The sequence below is a fragment of the Schistocerca cancellata genome, chromosome 4 (assembly GCF_023864275.1).
Source record: "Schistocerca cancellata isolate TAMUIC-IGC-003103 chromosome 4, iqSchCanc2.1, whole genome shotgun sequence".
In the NCBI taxonomy this organism is placed as follows: domain Eukaryota; kingdom Metazoa; phylum Arthropoda; class Insecta; order Orthoptera; family Acrididae; genus Schistocerca; species Schistocerca cancellata.
This window is the reverse complement of record NC_064629.1, coordinates 158,104,131-158,130,029: the sequence shown is the minus strand read 5'-3', so window position 1 is coordinate 158,130,029 and position 25,899 is coordinate 158,104,131. Positions and strand designations below refer to the sequence as shown.

Sequence of the window (25,899 nt, the reverse complement as noted above, 5' to 3'; positions counted from 1 at the left end):
AGTGTTGCTCATCAGTATGGGGTCCGTGCCAGGTCGGGTTGACGGAGGAGGTAGAGAATATCCAAAGTAGAGCGGCGCGTTTCGTTACTGGGTTATTTGGTAAGCGTGATAGCGTTACGGAGATGTTTAGCAAACTCAAGTGGTAGACTCTGCAAGAGAGGCGCTCTGCATCGAGGTGTAGCTTGCTGACCAGATTTCGAGAGGGTACGTTTCTGGATGAGGTATCAAATATATTGCTTCCCTCCACTTATACCTCTCGAGGAGATCACGAATGTTAAATTAGAGAGATTCGAGTGCGCACGGAGGCTTTCCGGCAGTCGTTCTTCCCGCGAACCATACGTGACTGGAGCAGGAAAGGGAGGTAATGACAGTGGCACGTAAAGTGCCCTCCGCCACACACCGTTGGGTGGCTTGCGGACTATAAATGTATATGAAGATGTACTGCGTATTGTTGTTTCATGAGACGTTCTTCATCCTTGAATATCTACACATTATGGAGCTACTGAACAAAAAATTATTTTTCTTGTGCCTTCATCCACCGTCGGTGAAGGGTCGACATGGTTACGTACGGATTTGCCATGTAACTGAGGCGGGACATGGGTAACAGCGCAGTATTCGCCTAGTGAGATGTGGGAAACCGCCTAAAAACCACATCCAGGCTGGCCGGCACAACGACCCTCGTCATTTATGCGTCAGGCAAACTCGATTCGGGGTCGGCGCACGTTCCCGTCCCGGAAGCGGCGTTTTAACATGCATTCGGGCGGGTCATGGGACAAAAAGCACAACTAATCCAATCTGATTAGAGTTGCACACTACATAAATGACGTAGTAAAAGTTAGGATTACCGGTAGTACTGGTAGCATTGGCGGGGAAAGAAACATAAACGAATGTATAAGAGAGAAACTGGAAGCCGACAGTTTCTTTTTTTTTTCACATAATTAGAACCACACAGTATTCAGTGTTCGTCCATTGTGTATTTTATATACTTAAAGAATCTAAATTGGATTTTATAGGTAATAACGATTAGTTGATCGCGTAACTTCTGCGCTTTTATGTAACCAAAGCAATGACTTTTGATGCAAGTACAGTTTACATGCACAAAAATTGCATATATTGTTTTTATTTTGTACTCAACAGAATGTTTTCATCACGATCCAAGGCAAGGAAAGGTATTTACGAATAACAGAGACATGTTTTATATAACTTCGACGAAGTATAGAAGCGATGTTTGACATATTTCTGTTTTGCGACTCATTTTATTTTACCTTTTTGCTGACGAAATTGGGTTTTCTTGCGCTATATGATAAATCTATATTGTTTTCTGTATTTTTCCTGCAACATCCCTCTGTTCCCCGTTACAAATCAACGATTTTCGAATGAAACCTGAAACAGACATTGACAAGGTCAGGTTTGCTATAAATGCTGTTTGTTTTTAAGTAACAGACAGGAGGATAACTATGTAGAACAAAAATGTTCCGTAGCTTACGCGGCCCTTTGCATACCCTGAGTCAGTTTCTAGACGGTTGGTGCTTCCAGTGTATAGGGGAATCTAGTAAGACACTGTTCGCATACGCAAACAAGGCGATCGAAATCAGGAAACGCCTGAGAGGTATGCAACACACCTAACTACTGGTAAACGAATGTACTACCTCAACTGACCAAAGCTTCTGTGAAAATACTGTTGTCAACGCTTACTTGTGGCAATCTACTGTGGCCTATGGCAGTTTTACAACCTCTAAATCTGATATCTCAATCAGTCGGTATACTGATATTGTATTTGTAAGTTTGCTCACAGATTCGTTATAGTACTGCTGTTATGCAGCGTACACACAGTAAAGAAATAAAGCTTCGCGCCAAGCGGGGCCGACCGACCGCCGTGTCATCCTTTGCCTCTGATGTCATTGGTTGCGGTATCGAAAGGCAGTAACGGCACATTTAAAGTGCACACCAGTAGTCGAGACGGCACTCGGGCACGCGGCCTAGAAGTACGGCACTGCTCCGAGACCAGTCGTAAAAAGTCGCATAAAGTTGCCAACGAGCGGGCGGAGTGATGGTGTATTTGGGGCTGATGGGCGCGTGGCCTTGCGACCTTGCAGCGGCGCGCGCCATGGGGCGGGCGGGCAGCGGCAGCCGGCGCTTTCTACGCGCTTTCTCCTCCGGCCTTCACCTACACGCCGCACGCCGCACGGCCAGTTCGCGCTCACTTCCTCATACGTCACCGCCGCCGCCGCCGCCGCCGCCACCACTCACTCTCCGCCGGCTGGCGCTCACACTTTCTCGTTAGCGGCCGGGCCTCCGCAGCTGTCTCGTCCCCGTTTCCTTCTGTCAGCTGCCACGCCAAAGCCGTCGGCACACGGGACGAGGCAGCTGACTTTAACGTGCACGCAGAGGGGATTTCCAACGTCACGAGACATAGCGCCGTCGGCACACGGGTGGTTAACGTCAATTTGCACTCTCAGCACTCTCTAGCGGCACTTCTCGGCATTATTTGACCAAACAATAAGTTTAGGTTTATTAAAATTTTCTCACTTATCGATACGCTAGTCATGTTGTCCTGCCTGCGGTATACATTAATAAAAACTTCAGTATCCGTGAACTTGCACTAACACAAAAAAATGATACATGTTCAGTCAGTAAGGGCACCAGCTTATAGAAGTTCCCCAAATCGAACAAACTCACTCCATATTACAGAAGTTAGTTCTATTAATTTCGTAAGGAAGTACCACAACCATTTAGCAAACGCTAAGATGGAAAAAAAGAAAAAAACAAACTCGGTTATAGCAGGACTCGAACAACCTACCTATCTATCCTCTGGGGCCGCTATTCAATACACTGCACAGTAACTTGTTAATTGGCAACCATGTATTTTACACTGAAGTGACAAGACATTGGATACCCCCTGGCCGGCCGCGGTGACCTAGCGGTTCTAGATGCTTCAGTCGGGAACGGCGCGACTGCTACGGTCGCAGGTTCGAATCCGGCCTTGGGCATGGCTGTGTGTGATGTCCTTAGGTTAGTTAGGTTTAAGTAGTTCTAAGTTCTAGGGGACTGAAGACCTCAGATGTTAAGTCCCTTAGTGCTCAGAGCCATTTGATACCTCCTAAGACCGTGTAGCTTCTCCTTTTGTCCGGCATAGTGCAGCAGTTCAGCGTGGTGTGCACTCAACAAATCGTCAGAAGTCCCCTGCAGAAATATTGAGCCGTCCTGCCTCTGTAGCCGTCCATAATTGCGCGATCTGGGAAGCCAAATCATTCGCCCGAAACGTCCAGAATGTTCTTCATACCAATCGCGAAATGCTCTGGCCCGCTGACATAGCGCATTGTCATCCGCAAAAACTCCACTGTTATTCGGGAACATGAAGTTCATTAATGGCTGCATATGATATCCAAGTAGCCGAACATAACAATTTACAGTCAACGATCGGTTCAGTTGACCCAGAGGACCCGGTCTGTCCCAAGTAACCACAGCCCACACAATTATGGATCCACCACCAGCTTGTGCAGTGTTTTGACAACTTGGATCCATAGGTTCGTGGCGTCTGGGCCACACTCGAACCCTACCATCAGCTCTTACTAATTGAAATTGGGACTGACCTGACAAGGCCACGATTTTCCAGTCGCCTAGGGTCCAAATGATATGGTGACGGGCCCAGGAGAGGCGGTGCAAGCCATGTCGTGCTGTTAGCAAAGGCACTCGTGTTGGTCGTCTGCTGCCATAGCCCATTAACGCCAAATTTCGTCGCACTGCCCTAACAGATACGTTCGTCGTACGTCCCGCATTGATTTCTGCTGTTATTTCACGCAATGTTGCTTGTCTGTTAGCACTGACAACTCTTCTCTCGGTCGTTAAGTGAAGGCCGTCGATCTCTGCGTTTTTCGCGATGAGAGTTAATGCCTGAAATTTGGTTTTCTCCGCAAATTCTTGGCACTGTGGATATTGGAATCTTTAATTCCCTAACGATTTCCGAAACTGAATGTCCCACGCGTGTAACTCCAACTATCATTCCGCATTCAAACTCTATTAACTCCCGTCGTGCGGGCATAATCACGACAGAGTAATTTCTCCGCTTTAATGATCCTTTCCATAACGATGGATCACTAGGTGCGTTAATCGAAAGCAGAGTTAAACTTTTAGCGCCTTTTCACGGCTACCACTGCTCTAACGACGAAATGGTAAGTGTTGAATTTCAGAGCAAGAAATGAAGTGCACGTGTGATATTTCTATTTCAAGGGTGGGGAAGGGGGGGGCCTGAAGGAAGGGAAACCTGGTTGCCGAATATTAATCTAATTGGTAAGAAGGAATATATTGCCTGCATTTGTAGCTCAGAAATATCCAGACAGCGCAGTTATATATTTGGAAAAACACTTGTTTTATGTCATACTGCACATTCTACTCATTGAATTTATTTTCTGAAATCTTCTAAAGGAACGTTAACATGACAGCGAGACCCCGTATCTGGAGCTCCGACAGTACCACTAATTATTACATATTCACTCTCGACTCTGAGTAAATAGGTTTTTCTTTACTACAGGACGGGGGAGAGTCAGTTATCTACTTCTTATTCGCACACAGTGGCGTAACAAAAACGTTTCGGCGTTTAATAACAGTTTATTGCAGGCTAGGAATATACTGCATTACAGCGTTACCACCAGTTCATCATAATTTACAACTAGTTATTTATAACCGCTTTCAAATGTTTATTACAAGCTCGGAGTTAACAAGCTAGTATTAATGCTCGAGTCTGCCACTTGGAGATCCATAAAAACGACTGTTTGAAAAATATGACTTGCCTGAAAAATGTTGTATTCTTAACTCTCTCTCTTCCAGTTAGGCAAGGGTTATTATACGTATAATTTTGATTCCAGTTAATTTAATTTAGTCAAAATACTGAAATTATTACTGGACACAATTCTGTGTTCAGTTGGGAATCAAATGCTGTACACACATAAGATAGAAAGTAGACGTATTGATTTCCGAAACTCGCATTATTGGCTGCTTCAAGTCTAGTACGTAACGAGTTGGCACCGGAATTAAGACATATCAAGGGGGAGCAAGTTTCACAATAAAATGCTCGTCCGTGAGGCTTTCCTAAGGCGCTACGTCAATGTCGAGACGGTTCCATATGCAGGACACATTCGCCTCACTTTTCAGCTCCTCACACGTCTTCACACACGGCTAAGATGCCTTCACGATTCACTCGTACCGTTTTTATGGTTTGACCTTCATTTCGCATTTTATTTCTCTTATTTGATGCAAGACGTCTTAAGGTGGAAAAAGAGCATCCATAACAAGAGAAAAGAAGAAGCTACAGATCAGTCTGAGAAAAAGTTTCTATGAGTCTCACCATCTCAAACTGTTATTTAAACCCAACTGAATAACATCATGAGTGGTTGTAAAAAAAATCTGGCCGTGAATCATTTCACACGTTGAGCAAGGAGTACTATTTTAATATTCGATTTTCTATTGATGTTTGTAGGCTACAAGCCGCCGCAGTTGGCTGATTAAGCAAATGAAACATATCCTTGCTCAAATAATGGCTACTTGACACCAGTCTCCTTCATTATGCTACACGGCAAGTAGGCTGCCATACGTTACGCTATACTTATCTTACGATAACGGAAATTGAATAAAACGGAGTCAGTTCTTAGAAGAATAAGAAAAAATTATTAGCGTTATGATAACCAGTAATCAAAGCGAGAGGTAGTTTGATATTCTGCAGTGAGATAATGTGTGAAATACCGCATCGCATTTGCAGACACACGATACAGGACTCACAATCTGATTTCACTTTCTCCAGCGTTTAGTTCTTGAGAAGGATATCCTGTCGTCACTTAATGCCAGTCTGGCTCGCAACTCTTTCCTGTACGACGAAGGGAGTAAGAGCTGTAGGTATGTAGAAAATTTAAAAAAAGTTATAATGACAAGATTTCTGGGCAACCACAACACCCTGTAGCCAGTCTGACCAAAAAAACTGTCTCAGAAATTATTGCGAGGCGCAATAGCACTCTCAGGCCCCTTTTACGACTTATGACTGGAACGACCTACGGAAAGAAGAAAAAATTAGGATATAGAGGTCATTAAGCCCGTTCTACACGGGACGTGTGAGCTTGCAAGATGACCCGTGATCCACCGGTTCCTAGGACGTGAATTCATTAACACTCTGGACTCGCATTCGGGAGAAATTTTGTTCAAACTGTCGTCCAGTTACCGTAACTCTACATTTCAATGGCTTCTCTAAATCTCTTCAAGCGATTGCCAGGATGGTACATCTACATCTACGTGATTACTCTGCAATTTACAGTTAATTGCCTGGCAGAGCGCTTATCGAAACACCTTCAAGCTATTCCTCTACCATTGAAATTTCGAACATCGTACGGGAAAAACGAGCACTTAAATCTTTCCGTGCGATCTCTGATTTCTCTTATTTTATTATTACGATCATTTCTTCCCGTGTAAGTGGGGGACAACATATTTTCACATTCTGAGGAGAAAGTTGGTGATTGAATTTTCGTGAAAAGATCTTTTCGCAATGAAAACCGCCTTTTTAAAATGATTGCCAACCCAACTCGCAGATTACATCCGTGACAATCTCTCTCCTGTTTCGCGATAATGCAAAATGAGATGCCCTTCGTTTAACTTTTTCGATGCCCTCCGTCAATCCTATCTGGTAAGGACCCCATCTGTGCAGCAATACTTCAGAAGAGGTTGAAACACTGTGGTGTGAGTAGTCTCTTTAGTAGCCCTGTTGCATCTTCTAACTGTTCTGCCAATAAAATGCAGTCTTTGGTTGACGTTCCCCACAACATTATCTTAATAGAAATTTTTCGTAATTGTAATCCCTAGGTGTTTAGCTGAATTGACAGCCTTTAGATTTGTGTGATTCTTCGTATAACCGAACTTCTAGCGGATTCCAGTCGCACAACTGAAACGATAGACATAGTCCATGGTACATTGAACAAAAACATTTCTTTCGTCACCCCTGTCAAACTCAGCTAGTGTTCCGTGTCTAAGAACATGGATGTCGACGTGACGATAAATTCTAACCATCATTTCTTAGATTTTAATACGAACCTTTAATTAACAGGGTTGTTTAATGGAAGTGTATTCAATGCCTAATTTCGTAGAAGTGATGAGGGTCACAAACCTTCGGAGACGTATTTATAGGGCATCTCTTCTGCATGCCCCTCAGAAGATCGAAAAACTAATACGGCTGTTAGTTTTTAGAGGAACCGCAATATTGTTTCAAGTATTTTATGGGAAGCAATTATAGGGTAGCGCGTGTGTGACCGGGGGCCGAGTCGTTTTCATGCAGTCCACCATAGTTCATAGTTACAACTAACAGAGATACACATTCACAGAGACACACACAGAGAGAGGGGCGTCGCAGAGAACACAGAGAGCATTCCAGAGGGCCCCAGAGAGCTAAACCACCAAGAAGAATCGCTCCCTGGCTTTTGGAAAGTCTTTTTATTCAAGGTCAACGCTTTATTTACGATAATACAGAGTTAAGTCACCAACAAGTGATACATCTTCACAGCAACCATGAGCGTTACACCAAAAATATACAGCCTCATCATCATCTACCTTCCTGCGACCACGAGTACGTATAGACAAAGCTTGCGCACGAACTAAATAAGAACTACTACCACCTACAACTTCACTAAAATGAAAAGTACGATAAGAAATTACATTTCTACGAGCAAAACTCTCAAGGCCACCGTACTCACTTATGCCTCCACATTTAGCAAACACAACAGTTAACCAACCATTACAGTTACCAGGCGGAGTAGCACCAACCTGACTCACACCAAAATCAAATCTACAACCTAAAAACGCACACGGTCCATCAATAACAGCATGAGAAGTGATGCCTTTAACTTTGTTCTTAGCAGTTGTGGAAAGTATTGAAGTCTACATTGAGAATCAATCGGTCCTCGAATGCACAAATTAGCCTGTAAAGTTTCTGATTTGTAATGAGTTTCAGTTTTAACGCCCGTTGGTGCCAACGATGGAACTAACCCCATCCCATGAAATGAAAAGTAAAAACGTGAAACACATGGATCGTTTAACTGTAAATAAAACAACGCGGAAGGCAGACGCTGCCGCTTCGGTTCTCCAAATAAATTCGGAGAAACAGGTGAAATGGTCTCTCCTGCTTACTAGCATGTGATCTGATACTAATATTCACGCAGTCACAAGTTCTTATGACATCGTATTGTCTCTCTTAGAGGTTACGAGTGGGAACCGTTATAACACACGGTGTAACGTTCTTGGCTCTTTGAACCATAATTATTCTACAGTAGCAGACAACGGACATCACTGGAAAATGTTGATCGGTGTATGCGACCAAGGAACGCTACATGTGTCTTTTCGCACACGGTACCATAGCTCGGTAGGGCCCTTCATTTAGCTGATGTGGCACTGCTGGAAATACCCTACACTCTGGTTGTCTGCTGGGTTGCTGCGTGCTCACCAAAACTTATTACTTCATTACATAATATTTTTTTAAACAAGACGTCAAATAGAAATTTGCGTAAGCGCAAAGGGTGTCTCATCAGTGTAGTCATTAAGAAGTACCAAAGAAAATAATCTGACAAACGCTGTTTAGCGCCCGAAAACTTCAAACCACACACACACATAATCTGACAATAGCATTTGAATCGTAAGAACATTCATCTACATCTGCTTGATTACTCTTCTATTCACAATAAAGTGCCTGGCAGAGGGTTCAATGAACCACCATCAAGCTGTCTTTCTTCGTTCCACTCTCGAACGGAGAGCGGGAAAAATTTTTTCTGTGCGAGCACTGATTTCTCTTATTTTATCGTGAGATCATTTCACCGTATGTAGGTGGGTGCCAACAGAATTTTTTCGCAATCGGAGGTGATTGAAACTTCACGAGAAGGTCCCGTCGCAACGAAAAACGCCTTTGTTTTAATGATTGCCACTCCAATTCACGTATCATGTCTGTGGCACTATCTCCCCTATTTCGCGGTAGTGCAAAACGAGCCACCCTTCTTTGAACTTTTTCGCTGGCATCCTTCAGTCCCACCTGATGCGTATCCCACAACGCACAGCAATACTCCAGAATAGGGCGGACAAGCGTGGTGTAAGCAGTCTCTTTAGTAGACCTGCTGCACCTTCCATGTGTTCTGCCAATGAATCGCAGTCTTTGGTTTGCTCTACCCACAACATTACTTATGTGATCATTCCAATTTATTTTATTTGTAATTGTAATCCCTAGGTATTTAGTTCAATTTATAGCCTTAAGATTTGTGTGATTTTATTTTAGTACTCGTGTGAATAACTTCAGACTTCTCTTTATTCAGAGTCAGTTTCCAATTTTCTCACCATACAGATATCTTATCTAAATCATTTTGCAATTTGTTTTGGTCATCTCATGATTTTGCAAGACGGTAAATGACAGCATCATCTGCAAACAATCTAATAGGGCTACTCAGATTGTCTACTATGTCGTTAATATAGATCAGGAACAACAGAGGGCTTATAACATTGATGAACAGTCCGAATAACTCGATCTGTTGTCTAGTTGTAATGAACGATGCCCCATGAAAGTGATCCACGCTGGGTGTGAGAGAGTTCTAGACTTGCCGGCAGCCAGTGAAGTTGCCTATTCTCGGGCTAGGCTGTTAGTGTTCAAGTCTTCCCGGAAGCCAGTAAAGCTGCATTTCGTGTTGTGAGTCTGCAAGCACTGCAGAGCATTCCTCGTTAACACAGTTTTGTTTACTGTTCGTTTGTGCACGAAAAAGATATTTATTAGACCTACATTTGTGAATTATTTAGCATATTGATGTATCCTCAACAGAAATAGATCCAACGGGTTCAAGGCAGGGGACGTGGGAGGCATCGGTATTGACGAGCCAGGATCGATACACTTATCAAAGATTCGTTCAAATGGCTCTGAGCACTGTGCGGCTTAACTTCTGAGGCCATCAGTCGCCTAGAACTTAGAACGAATTAAACCTAACTAACCTAAGGACATCACACACATCCATGCCCGAGGCAGGATTCGAACCTGCGACCGTAGCGGTCGCTCGGCTCCAGATTGTAGCGCCTAGAACCGCACGGCCACTTCGGAAGGCAAAGATTCGTGTTACGTATTCTATAAAGGCCACATGGATTTGTGCCGGTACACTAACATGCATGTACCACATACGCATCTTTTCATCATAAACATCCAAACGATCGACTGGCTTGTGTTTCAGGAAATGAAAGTATACACGACCAGTAAGTCGGCCAAACAGAAAATGAGGCCTTATCGTGGAAACCATTGGTTTCCGAACCTATGTTTACCTAAATTATTTGCTTGTTTCATCATCCTCTACTCGCTACTATTGTCTGTATCTGTAATAGTTACAGATTTTATATCACATAAGGGGCAGTCAACTGAAAACGAAAACGAGACAGATGTAAAAAGTAAGTGAACTGTTAATTATTTAAAAAATAATCGCCAAATCTGTTTATAGATTTATCCCACTGTTAAGGCCTTCATGGAAAAAATATTTTCGGTTGCCTACAGAATGATGATTATGCCGAGGTGTGCACCTCTCCGCCCGTCCACACGTTGCCAAGATGGTTTCGAGTACGCTGCAGAAGTTTCTCTGGGAAGCCTTTACGCATCCCCCGTGCAGTCTCGATTTTTCCCCGTGGGATTTCCATATTTTTCGAATCCTGAAGAAAGTCATTCGTGGCCATCGGTTTGTTTCAGACAAAGAGAGCCAAGCCTGGGTACAACATGGTTCCATAGGCAACCGCAAACGTTTTTCCATGAAGGCACTGACTGTCTCCTGTCACAGTGGGATAAATGTATTAGCAATTATGACGATTACTTTTGAAATAATGAATAGTTTACTTAGCTTTTTTCCATCTGTCTTGTTTTAATTTGAGTGCCCCTCGTAACTTACGGAGTGCATAGTGTATACCCTAGACAGTAATAAATTTATAACAATCAACATCGTCACACGCCAACGTCTTAGGAGACATTTCGGACAGGTTAGGAATTTAAACCAGGACACTGCGGAAAAATCTGGTAATCAGGAATTTTATTTCACCACCGCCATTCTCTTTGCCAGGCAAATACTGTTGAGGAAACTTTCTTCCACCACCTGGAATCAAACCGGCTACCTCTGGCTCGAGCGCCACCACACTAGTGTCAGCAGCGGAGTTCGCAGCCTTTTTCATTCCATTACATCTTCGACGATGCGAAGATGCGAAGCTTGACAATTGGAACCACATCTTTCGATATTGTTGACGTTCAATATCCCATGACTAGTGAGCTACTAAAGCTGGAAACATTTGCCCGTCTGACAATGCTCTAAGAAGGAACCAGCCACAGACTTTGGAAAAAAATAGAATTAATTTAGTATTAATTATGGCGTCAATGGAAAATATAATTCTGAATAGTCTATCAGGGATGTGAGAGCTTCTCCTGCAGCGTTCACAGGTGCTCCAACTCAGCACTGGGAATCAGGCCAATAGCAGAGTGGTTAAGACACAGCAACTTGATCGGCAGCTGCGGCAGATTCTACAGAAGCCTTCGCCCTAAGCAGCCGAGTGCCACCTTAAGTGGACCGTTTAGTACAAATCACTGCAAATAGTTAATGGGCCCCCTCCTTGTCCTTCTAAGGCCCGTGTGGCGAAGCGGAGAAGGCTCTTGAGCTTAACTGGTTAAACGGCGTTCTCACTGCTTGTTTGCACCCTCCTCTGTGCAGCAGGTCGAAGACGTACAAAATGCATACTGAAACTGTTCACGCATTTTTCAACAGATGAGCAAAGACGCGGGCGGAGTTTCTTTTTATTTAAATCACGTTAATGACGTTGCACTGATTTTGGTACGAGTTACTGATTTCGTTTGAAGTTTTCTTTCGCAGAAATGCGCACAGTGGGATTTCGTAACGCGTACTTGTCACAGGAATAGACACTACGTCGTAGTTTCCTAATCCACCCTAATGACTTGTGTGACATAACGATTGTTACATAACTTTTCCGATACAGTCAAAGGAAGAAGAGAGACGAGACGTAAGCGTCCCTACAATGCCGAGGTCATTAGCGTCGAAGCACTGGCTCATTTGGAGAAGGCTAGGACAGGAAATCGGCTTTTGTCTTGTTAGAAGATCTTCTCAGCATTCTCAGAAGTTGTTCAGGGAATCCATGAAAGACTTACATCATGATAGACGAACGAGGATTTAGAACCCATTCTTCAACATTACGAGTCCAGTGCCTTTCCCACTGTTCTACCTCGCTCGGTACATACCTCTCATACCGATTAACAAGTATGACAGCTCATCTAGGAAGCAATTCTCGATCAGGTGCAGCCAAGCTACATGGATAATAACTCACGGAACACTTCAGTAATGCAGTTTATGCATCGGAATCTGATATGGAACAGTAAATCGCTTATCTTCTTCCTCTCTAAAATTTTGCAGGAAACATTTCACCGTAGTAAACCTGCTACTGAGATATGATGAGCAGATTGACCCTTTTGTACAGTTGTTGATAAAAATGCAATGGGCAAAAATACAGTCATGCAGAGTATTGTGGCAATATTGTTAACGGAAATAAATCTGAAATACGTCAGCTGTAGCATTTAGCTCCTTTCGCCAAAGTGATGCTGATCTCACAGTGTGATGATTCTCTTATTTAGTTTTCTGTACCTAACCAATGCAGTGTAGACATTTTGCCTGTTGAGTTCTCTCTCATGATCTTCGGGTGGTGTTTGTTCAACGATTTTCCTGATTTTTAGCCAGCACGAGTGGCTAGCATTGTCAAATGTTCACCCTCCACTGTTGGTGGTCGAGGAGAAACTTTTGACAGTATTACTCACTCGTGTTGGCGAAACGCCAGGAAAATCGTTAAACAAACGCCTGTCGATGACCCGGACGGAAGCGAACAGGCAAAACGTCGGCAAATAACCACGAAAACATAAACTATTTTGCAACATAGTGTCGTCGTTTCTGAAATATGACCTCACAACATGTGACCGATATTTGTTTGATAAGCTGGTGTGTCAAAGCAGACATATTTACAACACGTATTCTCTTAGTGATAATATTGACAGGTACAGAAAGAATGTCTTAACTTGATACTCACCATCACTGCTGCAACGAGAGTCCACCTTCCTTCGCTTCAGCTTCAGGTCTTGGAAGAGGCTCATCGTGTCCAATTCACACGGGGTAGTCGTAAGGGTCATACTTCCTGAAAGAACGAAGAAAACGAAATGCGTATTAGAGCTAAGGCAGTAGTGTGTTTTCTAGCAACTATGCAAAAGCTCTAATTATATTGGTCTTGTTTCCATAAGCACTCTTATAGTTTATCGTTAGCATAAATAGAGATTAACCCACTTGCTAAGGCCGCGCTATAATGACACTGATGGGAAGCCGACATCCTTCACAGTGTTGCTCTCGGGTTCAGTCCCACGAAGCAAAGAGTTCTCATTCTGGAAACATCCCCCAGGCTATGGCTGAGCCATGTCTCCGCAATATCCTTTCTTTCAGGAGTGCCAGTTCTGCCAGGTTCGCAGGAGAGCTTCTGTTAAGTTTGGAAGGTAGAGACGAGGTACTGGCAGAAGTAAAACTGTGAGGACGGGGCGTGAGTCGTGCTTGGTAGCTCAGTTGGTAGAGCACTTGCCCGCGAAAGGCAAAGGTCCCGAGATAGAGTCTCGATCCGGCACACAGTTTTAATATGCCAGGAAGTTTCAGAGAGTTCTCCTTGTTTGGAACTCCGTCCACGTACTTCACTGGCTGAATCAACCTATTATATAGGGTGTCTGGTAATACGTCAAGGACGTGGGGCTGCAGCTGGACTCGTAGTTGGTTCAAATGGCTCTGAGCACTATGGGACTTAACATCTGGGGTCATTAGTCCCCTAGAACTTAGAACTACTTAAAGCTAACTAACCTAAGGACATCACACACATCCATGCCCGAGGCAGGATTCGTACCTGCGACCGTAGGATCGCGCTGTTCCAGACTGAAGCGCCTAGAACCGCTCGGCCACATCGGTCGGCGGACCCGTAGTACTTGAATAATGATAACAAAATCGGCGGCTGTATTTAAATCTAACGTCGTTTATTCTTTTTTGACACAGGCTACACCACATGATGTCATCTTCGTTCCCCGAACGTAACCTGCCATCCACAACCGTTTTCATTTGCAATGCAGAGAATCGTATGCAGCGGGCCAAAATTAACTGGATTCCGTACCTTCCTTACGTGGCAATAACAAGCCCAGCATGGACAGACGACAACTAGCCCAGTGTTGATGGAAAGTGTCGGTTTCCCGCTACAAACAAGATGATTTTTAAAGCGGAATTTTACGTGCTCATTCGACAGAGCGGTCCAAAATTGGTCCAGTGCGATATTTGTTTAATCGATATGTATTAATAGGGACAGTAAAAAGCGAAGACGAACCAGTACTGCAGCAGCGACAAGACTGCCATGGCCCGCGCTGACTGCGACCACCATGCGGCAGCGCTGCTCAGTCGCAGTTGGAGTAGTGCTTATTCTTCGTGTTCGCCCTGCCCCTGTTAATACATATCGATAAAGCAAATATCGCACTGGACTACTTTGGGACCACTATATCGAATGGGCTCGTAAAATTCCTTTTTAAAAATCATATTGTTTGTAACAGTGAGCAAATCGACGCTGTTCGTCGACACAGGGCGTCATATGAGAGACTTGATGAGCTGTTTAGGCTGACTTTACCTGCACAGTGCAGAATCTAAATTGAAAATATCTGCAGAAACATCAGAGAAAATGCGACTGAAGACTCTTCGTAGGGACACCCGGCACACGCGAAAGGCGATCAGTTTCTTCCACAGTAATGCCCAGTACAAAATACATCTAATCCCATAGACAAGGTGAATCTATCTTCTTAGCTTCACTGACAAGTGGATCATCACAAAAAGTTATATCTGCTCTAATAAGGGCGCAGTAATATACACTACTGGCCATTAAAATTGCTACACCAGGAAGAAATGCAGATGATAAACAGGTATTCATTGGACAAATATATTATAATAGAACTGACATATGATTACATTTTCACGCAATTTGGGTGTATAGACCTTGAGAAAACAGTACCCAGAACAACCACCTCTGCCGGCCAGTGTGGCCGAGCGGTTCTAGACGCTTCAGTCTGGGACGGCGCGACCGCTACGGTCGCAGGTTCCAATCCTACCACGGGGCTGGATGTATGTGATGTCCTTAGGTTAGTTAGGTTTAAGTAGTTCTAACTTCTAGGGGACTGATGACCTCAGAAGTTAAGTCCCATAGTGCTCAATGCCATTTGAACCAAACACCTCTGGCCGTAATAACGGCCTTAATACGCCTGGGCATTGAGTCAAACAGAGCTTGGATGGCGTGTACAGGTACAACTGCCCATGCAGCTTCAACACGATACCACAGTTCATCAAGAGTCGTGACTGGCGTAATGTGACGAGCCAGTTGCTCGGCCACCATTGACCAGACGTTTTCAATTGGTGAGAGATCTGGAGAATGTGCTGGCCAGGGCAGCAGTCGAACATTTTCTGTATCCAGAAAGGCCCGTACAGGACCTGCAACGTGAGATCGTGCATTATCCTGCTGAAATGTAGGGTTTCACAGAGATCGAATGAAGGGTAGAGCCACGGGTCGTAATACATCTGAAATATAACGTCCACTGTTCAACGTGCCGCCAATGCGAACAAGAGGTGACTGAGACGCGTAACCAGTGCCACCCCATACCATCACGCCGGGTGATACGCCAGTATGGCAATGACGAATACACGCTTCCAATGTGTGTTCACCGCGATGTCGTCAAACACGGATGCGACCACCATGATGCTGTAAGCAGAATCTGGATTCATCCGAAAAACTGACGTTTTGCCATTCGTCCAACCAGGTTCGTCGTTGAGTACACCATCGCAGGCGCTCCTGACTGTGTTGCAGCGTCAAGGGTAACTGCAGCCCTGGTCTCCGAGCTAATAGTCCATGCTGCTGCAAACGTCGTCGAACTGTTCGTGCAGATGGTTGTTGTCTCGCAAACGTCCCCATCTGTTGACTCATGGATCGAGACGTGGCTGCACGATCCGTTACAGGCACGCGGATAAGACACCTGTCATCTCGACTGCTAGTGATACGAGGCCGTTGGGATCCAGCACGGCGTTCCGTGTTACCCTCCTGAACGCACCCATTCCATGTTATGCAAACAGTCATTGCATCTCGACCAACGCGAGCAGCAATATCGCGATACGATAAACCGCAATCGTGATAGACTACAATCCGACCTTTATCAAAGTCGGAAACGTGATGGTACGCATTTCTCCTCCTTACACGGGGCATCACAACAACGTTTCACCAGGCAACGCCGGTCAAAAGCTATTTGTGTATGAGAAATCGGTTGGAATCTTTCCTCATGTCAGCACGTTTTAGGTGTCGCCACCGGCGCCAACCTTGTGTGAATGCTCTGAAGAGCTAATCATTTGCATATCACAGTATCTTCTTCCTGTCGGTTAAATTTCGCGTCTGTAGCACGTCATCTTCGTGGTGCAGCAATTTTAACGGCCAGTAGTGTAGGTCTCTTGAGGAAATTTTCTATGTGTAACATTTTCTATTTAATTTTGGAAATATAGTAAGATATAACTGCACATGAATATGTATCTTGCTGAAATGTCAGTAGTGTAAATTAACTTTTACACCATCATCTGCACTCGTGAACACGAATTATAGGCTGGTCAGAGATAGTGCTTTACTTGTTGTCCTCTCAGTGTTCCAAAATATATAATCATCTTCAGAAGTTTACACATTGTACTTACTGGAGTAGGAGCAACACGTGGCGTCTTTGTAAGCATCGTAAGATTTGACGACTCGGTACATTTATACTTCGCTTTCCATAGAAGTCAGATGATGAGTACTTAGCATTGTATTTCTCTGTACATTGATTCTGGGACTCTTACTCAGTAACGTATTCTTTCTGTGGATCCGAATATGGACAAAATGGTCCGAAACTTGAAGTCTTTAAGAAAACAAATGCAACCTATGAGGGTGAAAGGGACAAAACTTTGACAGAAAGAAGTAATTGCGTTATTGGTTTGACATCGACCACAGCAAAGCTGTGTAAGAAATGGGGTTGTGTTTCCTGGTTTCCTGTTATGTTTTCGGCTACGAGGAAGATGACAACTAGAAACTGATCAGTGGCTATAATGTTTATTCCCTAGTTCAGTTCTGTTGTATTCTCCCTTCAGAAAACCGAAAAAGACGACAAAGTGAAAGTTTTACTGAAGTTTCCCATCGATGTCGCACAACTGAGAAATGTGAACCTTCACAAAAATGAAAAAAAGTCTTAACGGAAGTCCAGTTCGAAGAAAGCCCGGGCGAAGTGGCGCCGTCGTTAATGCACTGGACTTACCTTCGGGAGGAAAGAGGTTCATACCTCTGTTTGGTTCAAATGGTTCAAATGGCTCTGAGCACTATGGGGTTTAACATCCGAGGTCATCAGTATCCCTGAACTTAGAACTACTTAAACCTAACTAACCTAAAGACAGCACACACACCTATGCCAGAGGCAGGATTCTAACCTGCGACCGTAGCAGCAGCGCGGTTCCGGACTGAAGCGCTTAGAACCTCTCGGCCACAACGGCCGGCCTCTGTTTGGTCACCCAGTTTCTTGATTTTCCGAGCTTTCCCTCAAACTGCTAAGCCAAACGTTGGGTAGTTCCTTTGAAAAAGACACAGTAGATTATCTTTCTCATTCTTGACTATTCAGAACTTGTGCTCCGTCTCTAATATTCTCGTGATGGACGGTACTTTAAACGCTCACCCCTCCTTCCTTCTTTCCTCAAATGAAGAAAGGATGTGCAAGTTTAACAATTTTTCGACAGTACGCTGTCTCAGTTGCAGAAGGATGGGGCAGGAAGCGACTTTGACCTTATGAAACGAACAATTTCGACGTCCGTCTGAAATGTTTTAGAGAAACGAACACAATCTAAATTGCGGTAGCCGGACGCCAATCTGAAGACCACTCCTTCCTAATGAGTCTTACGCACTGCTCCACCTAAATAGAGTTTTTTTAAAACTACAGTGAACATATGTGATGCGATGGATAGATATGGTGGTGGTGGGGATATACCGTGCCATGCCGTACGAAGATAATCCTTGACGTTCAGGGCCAGGGGTCATAAGAAACACGAAACGTTTTTTTTTAAGAGTTCTCGGACATATGACTAACGAAGAGAGAAAATTACGTTTCTCTCTAGTTAGACAAATCGTTTCTCATTTGTACGAACAAGACGAGGAATAATACGAAAGCTGTGTATACGATTTCAGCGGAAAGTAATTATAGACCTCTTACAATAACTGTTTTTGCATGGAGTATCACTTCATTCATTAAACATCTATTAGTAATTCGCTGACAGTAAACTTTGTTGAAAAGAACGAAGAGCTTGTAAACGTCAGCTGGTCTCACTGAAATGTGACTCAGGCGACAACGCAATACCTTCTCTTGTGTCTTTGTTCACAGGCATCGCGCTGTAAATCGTATTGAGATGTTAGTGGGCGTTGCTACACCCTTCATTATAGCGTCATCTACGTATCCAACAACTATGAAAACGTGTTAAAAATTGTAGCTGTTATTCCTGCAACGGCGCGAAACGCCATTACGTATCGCCAGACAACAAATGGTTCAAATGGCTCTGAGCACTATGGGACTTAACAGCTATGGTCATCAGTCCCCTAGAACTTAGAACTACTTAAACCTAACTAACCTAAGGACAGCACACAACACCCAGTCATCACGAGGCAGAGAAAATCCCTGACCCCGCCGGGAATCGAACCCGGGAACCCGGGCGAGGAAAGCGAGAACGCTACCGCACGACCACGAGCTGCGGACGCCAGACAACACATGTCTACGTAATGAGTTGAAGCTTTTGCTGTAAAACAAGTAATATCGACTAGCAGATAACAGGGTCAATGATACGGAAAGAGAGTTAGAACAGTTCTTTGCCAACGTACATCATATGAGTTGTTGTGCGCCGCTCTTAATCTTGCGTTGTAGCTCCCTCTGCCGAGGGAAATCTACCACTTGGACAGACCTTCATTGTACCTAGTCGGTATAAAAAAAAAAAAAAAACTGTGGCTCATTTATTGACGAGGAGGCCTTGCCCTTAGGTCTTTATCGTGTTACGTTTTCCAGGTACGTACATGAAGCTGAAACAAAGGGACAGCCTGGAATTCTCACAGATGGTTGCGTAAACGCGTCCAAGTTTCTTTTCAGTTTGAAATCCTAGCTTTCTATCCTATCATGCTATCCTTCTTAGGAACTGCCAGGTACATTTCCACTGGAGGATAAAGCGTATAACCCACAATCGATGACAACTTATTTGTATGCATCAATGGTAAATGGCAAAAAATTAAGAATAAATCGAAATACTCGATGCCCATGAAGACTAACTTGACCTAACTATAGATTCCGTCTTTCAGCAATTAAAAAAATAAGAAAACAATTTTTCTTAATGATCTCAAGAGTTGTAAGGTTGGAAAGTTTGGAATGAATAATGTCGAGGTGTTGTAACTTTCCAACATTTCTTACAGAGTGTGGAAGAAATATCCGATGAAACACTCAGATTCGTTCATTCTGCAGTGCTTTTCGGAAGCTTATTTTCACCTGAAGACTACGCTTTCGAGTAACAGCTTACGTTTCACAAAAATCTGTCATTTTGAGTGGATAAATTTTCCTTGTTAGAAAGTGAGACTTACATTTGCCAACTTTGAATCAATAAATTTCTCTGTTCTCCGGAAATAAAGCTTTGTCGAGAACGGCATTACTAAACTTCTGTCAGTGAAGTGATATATAACGAACGTCTTCACAAACCCGGTATTGGTATTCCCTGAAAACAGGATCATAACCCGAGAAAAAGTTATAGCGCGATAGATAACATCTCTGATAAGGGAAAACTGCATGGGAAAAAGAATAAAACAGCAGAAAGTTTCTTACGCGGCGTTCAGTTGGCAACGGTGGAGCGGCTGTATGTAGACTGCATCACTTTCACTGAGGCTAGGTGACGTCATTCGCGGATCACGTGACCAGCGCCGGTCGCTAACCCTACCTGCCTACAAGTAGGTCATTTGTTCAGCAAGCCGCCACTATCTGCCTCTGCTTTATCTGCTCACCGTCTGCAGCGCCAGAACACACTTCCGTAAAACACACTCGCTGCGAATGAGGAACAAATGAGCACTTTAACGCTAACAACACGGTGGATTTATTCGGTATTCGATAGTAAGTAAAATTACCTCGCATTTACTGAATTAAAGACTTCGAGGTCTCATACGGTACGTTAGGTGAAATTTTTTAGTGGGAAGCACAGTGACTGCAGTCCGACTAGTAAGAATGCTAATGCGCCTGAATTGTGGGGGCTGACAATATAATCACAGCAGTACATGGGATGGTCAATTGGTTTTATTACGACATATGGAGGTATTTTTTGTCAGTTTTTGGATACTGGTTGCGTGGCAGTTTCTAACATGAACGTCCTACTGAAATGCAAAATGTATCGTACGAACTCCTTTTAAGCGACATATCATTAGAGGAACAGAGTTAACGTTTCTTTTACAGAGCCTGCCTGATTGGCTCTATTTTTACACTTTCGCTGATATATGTTCTAAGGTCTTCAACGATATGTTTTTGCTGTGGTACCGCAAAGCGTAGTTTATATGATTAAGAAGTCACCGTTGCCTCTACCTTTCACAAACCCCTGTAAAGATACACGTCCTTAAACTGACATTTGGTCTAACCCCTTTTTCTCGATAATTGCGACAGTAAACTCCAGACAATGAATAGTTGAAATGGCAAATTACTGGCCTGGTTTAACTACACGATTGTTTGCTAGTAGCAGTTTTAATGTCACTGGAGATATATGTACTGAGGTGAAGTATAACTGACCCTCAATAATTTGTAGTCTGTATGTCCTTTTGCGTATCATGTATTGTTTTAACTGTAGGACATGAAAGAGTGTTAAACTTTCTGTTCGTTACACTAAGCTCCGACTAGATTGATGCTGACCTATGTTTTCGGTCAACAATGTGTATCACTTGTATCTTAGAATTGAATGTGTAACACTGATCAAATCGAAAACTGATTTGAATACCGCGGTGGCTTACTAGGCTATGTCCTGTCCGAGAACCAGTTTACCAGACAACTAGCGGAGCTGTATTTAACGCGGTAGCCAGAACATGGCACGAGTTGCTTTGTTTCACAGCGAAAAGCCCTGCCCGGTGCAAAAATCTTAAATGAAAGTACAGTGGAACTGAGAGCTATATCTTGAGATAATTACTCTGATGTCTATCGAGCCATGTTACACATCTCATAATTACTACACGCAAATGGAGACTTCGGTACCTCAGCAGTAAGCCATAAGAATACTTTATTTGTCGCTCGTATTTGTTTGTGTGGAAGCGCGCGGATGCCACCGGTTTTCGAGATTCAGGCTTAATTTTCTACACGCTAAGTGCAGTAACTGTATGTGTTTCTGCCAACATTTTCAGGTTACCTGCCATACAAGACGATCAGGTTACTTCCTTTGTTAATTTGCACAGTGGAAAAGAAAACGAAGGAAGATTGGGGTATGCCCTGCGGACAGGTCATTGGAGAAGGAACACAAGCTCAGACCGAAGAAGGAATCATAGGACTTAGGAAATTACGGTGATACTACCGCATTTCAACCGTAACCGTGCTGAATACAACTCCAAAATTGTTCGTTCGAAGACGACATAATTTAATATAGGTAGACCACGTCGTTGTGAAATTGCTACGAAACGCAGAAAGACTTGCAGATGATTATAGCACTTGGTGCAGAGACTGAAATCTGGCGCTAAGATAAATAAATATAACGCATTCAAATGGTTCAAATGGTTCTGAGCACTATGGGACTTAACATCTGAGGTCATCTGTCCCCTAGAACTTAGAACTACTAAAACCTAACTAAGCTAAGGACATCACACTCATCCATGCCAGAGGCAGGATTCGAACCTGTGACCGTAGCGGTCGCACGGTTCCAGACTGAAGCGCCTAGAACCACTCAGCCATCCCGGCCGGCCTGTAACGCATTAAACAGTCGAAAAGACTCCATACTGTTTAACTAAAATCAGTCAAAGCCGCCAACTGTCAATAACATCTGCACGGAGGCGTTTAAAGGAGAAGGATCACACAAATCTTGCCAAAATTCTAAGCCAACCAGTAAGCGAGTGTGGTTAGTTGATTTTAGATCCGTACCACATTATGTATGTAATCAGAAGAACTAGAGGAGATTCAACAGAGCTGCACGGCTTGTCTTAGGTTTGTTTGGTCAGCGCAGGAGCATCGCAGAAATGATCAACAAACTGCAGTGGGAGACATTAAACAAACCTCTCAAAATTTCTAGTCCGTGTTGCAGTACGAGTGAAGAAACATTTTACTAAAGCAATAAAGTTATATGGTAAGAAATCTGTACCTTTGCCTTAATTAACCTTTATAAGATTTGGGTTTTATGGAGAGACTGACAACTGTTTTTCAATATAAAACTGTCCATTCCACAAAACGTAAAAGTTGACCGATCACGTAACACTAGTTGTAGGAAAAAGAGATGACTGTCTTCAGTGGAAGAATTCTCAGAGAATGTAATTCATCCGAGAAAGAAGTGGCTTCCAAAACACCGATTCGAGTTATTCTTGAGTGTTGCTCATCAGTGTGGGAGCCATGTGAGGTAGAATTATCAGAAGAGGAAGAAAGATCCATAGCGGTAAGGTGCGACTTGTCACGTGTTCGTTTAAGCCGGCCGAAGTGGCCGAGAGGTTCTAGGCGCTACAGTCTGGAGCCGAGCGACCGCTACGGTCGCAGGTTCGAATCCTGCCTCGGGCATGGATGTGTGTGATGTCCTTAGGTTAGTTAGGTTTTCATTAGTTCTAAGTTCCAGGCGACTGATGACCTCAGAAGTTAACTCGCATAGTGCTCAGAGCAATTTGAACCATTTTTTTTTTTTTTTTGTTCGTTTGATGAGTGCGACGAGAGTGCTACGGAAAATGATCTCCACACCCAAAACTGGCAGACACTACAAGAGAAGCAGTCTTCCTTCCCCCCCCCCCCCCCCCCCGCCCATACTCACATACTCATCTCACGAAATGACCATGACGGGACTGCCAGAGAAATTAAAGCTCATACGGACGCCTACCTTCCCCGCATGCCGTAAGGTGAGTTGCCATGCATAGAGAGGGAGAAGGTATTCTTGATCCTATGTACAGGATTAATTAGCTATCACCAGAAAGTACCGAATAATACAGGTGCCTGGGAGTAACAGTTCTTGGTATGATCCTATGGAGGCGGCGGTGAGCAATGGATATGGAAAGTTTTGCTTCATCGTTAACGCACTGAAGAAGTTCAGCTCGTGCAAGAGGCGACTCACAGTATGTCTATTCCAATTATCATTAAATAAGCTCCAACACGTAAGATTTTTATGGTGTTGGGTAGTCAGGAGAAATTAAGACACGAACAGACGAACAGTACGGGTTATGTCACGACCCGGTTTTACCTAAGTTTTGAGCAATAAGCACTTGCAAAAGATCAGTGAAAGCCTCCATTCATCCAGGGAAATACACACACACACACACACACGCACGCACACATGTTACAAAAAGGTACGGCCAAACTTTCAGGAAACATTCCTCACACACAAAGAAAGAAAAGATGTTGTGTGGACATGTGTCCGGAAACGCTTACTTTCCGTGTTAGAGCTCATTTTATTACTTCTCTTCAAATCACATTAATCATGGAATGGAAACACACAGCAACAGAACGTTCCAGCGTGACTTCAAACACTTTGTTACAGGAAATGTTCAAAATGTCCTCCGTTAGCGAGGATACATGCATCCACCCTCCGTCACATGGAATCCCTGATGCGCTGATGCAGCCCTGGAGAATGGCGTATTGTATCACAGCCGTCCACAATACGAGCACGAAGAGTCTCTACATTTGGTACCGGGGTTGCGTAGACAAAAGCTTTCAAATTCCACCATAAATGAAAGTCAAGAGGGTTGAGGTCAGGAGAGCGTGGAGGCCATGGAATTGGTCCGCCTCTACCAATCCATCGGTCACCGAATCTGTTGTTGAGAAGCGTACGAACACTTCGACTGAAATGTGCAGGAGCTCCATCGTGCATGAACCACATGTTGTGTCGTACTTGTAAAGGCACATGTTCTAGCAGTACAGGTAGAGTATCCCGTATGAAATCATGATAACGTGCTCCATTGAGCGTAGGAGGAAAAACATGGGGCCCAATCAAGAAATCACCAACAATGCCTGCCCAAACGTTCACAGAAAATCTGTGTTGATGACGTGATTGCACAATTGCGTGCGGATTCTCGTCAGCCCACACATGTTGATTGTGAAAATTTACAATTTGATCGAGGAAGTACAGTACATACTGACGAAAATAAAATGAGCTCCAACATGGAAATTAAACGTTTCCGGACACATGTCCACATAACATCTTTTCTTTATTTCTGTGTGGGGAATGTTTCCTGAAAGTTTGGCCGTACCTTTTTGTAACACCCTGTATATATACAAAATCTTTCTGAAGCATGTTTCCCGTGAGGAATCATGGGACAGGACAAAGGACAAGAGGTGGAAAGAAAAGTTTAGATTAATCACTTCGTTACCTATACCTTTAATATACTTTCCAGTTAAGAATGACGTACTGACTTTTGAGTGGTAAGAAGTCTTCAGTCCAACAGCATACCTGTTGCGATATTGCATAAGCATATGTTTTCTTGGTTGGACGAGTTTTAGGACTGTATCGAAGAATTTTCAGTCAGGTCATTGGTTCCATCATCCAACGACATCTTTATCTCGAGTTAGAACACAGCAAGCTGGAGCTCACAGATCGTTGCTTGCAGATCCGTGTCGAATACTGCAGACGATTTTACATTTATGTTTATACGCTGCAGGCCACCTGCATTTCCGACGGTACATCATTCCCTTTGGCCTACCCTTCCCGCTTTTGTGTTTCACTCGTGTGTGATGCGCTGGGAGGAAGACTTCGGAGCTTAGAGTGTCGTGAGACTTACGTAGACCCTGGGAAATATCTCACTGAAACAAAACAGTGCACAGAGTTTCCACCACCGATTCCAGAAGAGAGCTGTTTTAAATACACTAATATACAGGATGGGTACAAACTGTAGTATCCTCCCTGAGAGGATAAAGAGCTACAAAGATCATATGGGCATATGGCCGCAAATGCGTTCCGAGGGAGCCACACGTACTGAAGGGTGGGGATAAAATTTCAGGCTGCATTAGAACAATTTATTAATTTGCTACCGGTTTTCATTCCATATGATGGTTGTTGACCGAATGCTACTGCATTAGCCAATTTTTCGTGCCAGATGATGGTCGTCGATTTAATCCGGTAGCAAATTAATAAATTGTTCTAATGCACCCGGCCACTCCCGCCGGAGGTTCGGGTCCTCCTTCGGGCATGGGTGTGTGTGTTGTTCATAGCATAAGTTAGGTTAACTTAGTTTAAGTAGTGTGTAAGTCTAGGAACCGATGACCTATGCAGTTTTGTCCCTTAGGAATTCACACATATCTAATGCACCCAGGTGTCATGAGTTTCCTGAAACATATATCCGCTGCTTAAAATTGCCTGAAGAAAACATGTATCATTTTAGTGGTTCGTCAAAGCGAGCTCTATGTGCGGAGACGACACAGATAAATACTCTGAATTGTTCGCGTTCCTACGAGAGTAGTGGCGTCACCATTGCAGACAGGAACACAATCTCTAACAGCATGACGCAATTAAACCGTAGGATGACCAATCACAACTCTTCTACGGGCTATAAAGGTCACCAAAACAGCAGCCACGACAGTCAGTTGTGTCTAAC

At 43.7% G+C, this 25,899-nt stretch overlaps 1 protein-coding gene across 1 annotated transcript in view; it reads right to left on the bottom strand.

Moving 5' to 3' along the window:
* LOC126183975 (hormone receptor 4) overlaps window positions 1-25,899 on the bottom strand; it is a 216,201-nt gene that overhangs the window by 117,857 nt on the left and 72,445 nt on the right. The window contains exon 2 of the mRNA XM_049926325.1: window positions 13,111-13,215. Within this exon, the coding sequence (XP_049782282.1) occupies window positions 13,111-13,210 (100 nt within the window). The 5' untranslated portion in view covers window positions 13,211-13,215. The remainder of the gene's footprint in view (window positions 1-13,110; window positions 13,216-25,899) is intronic.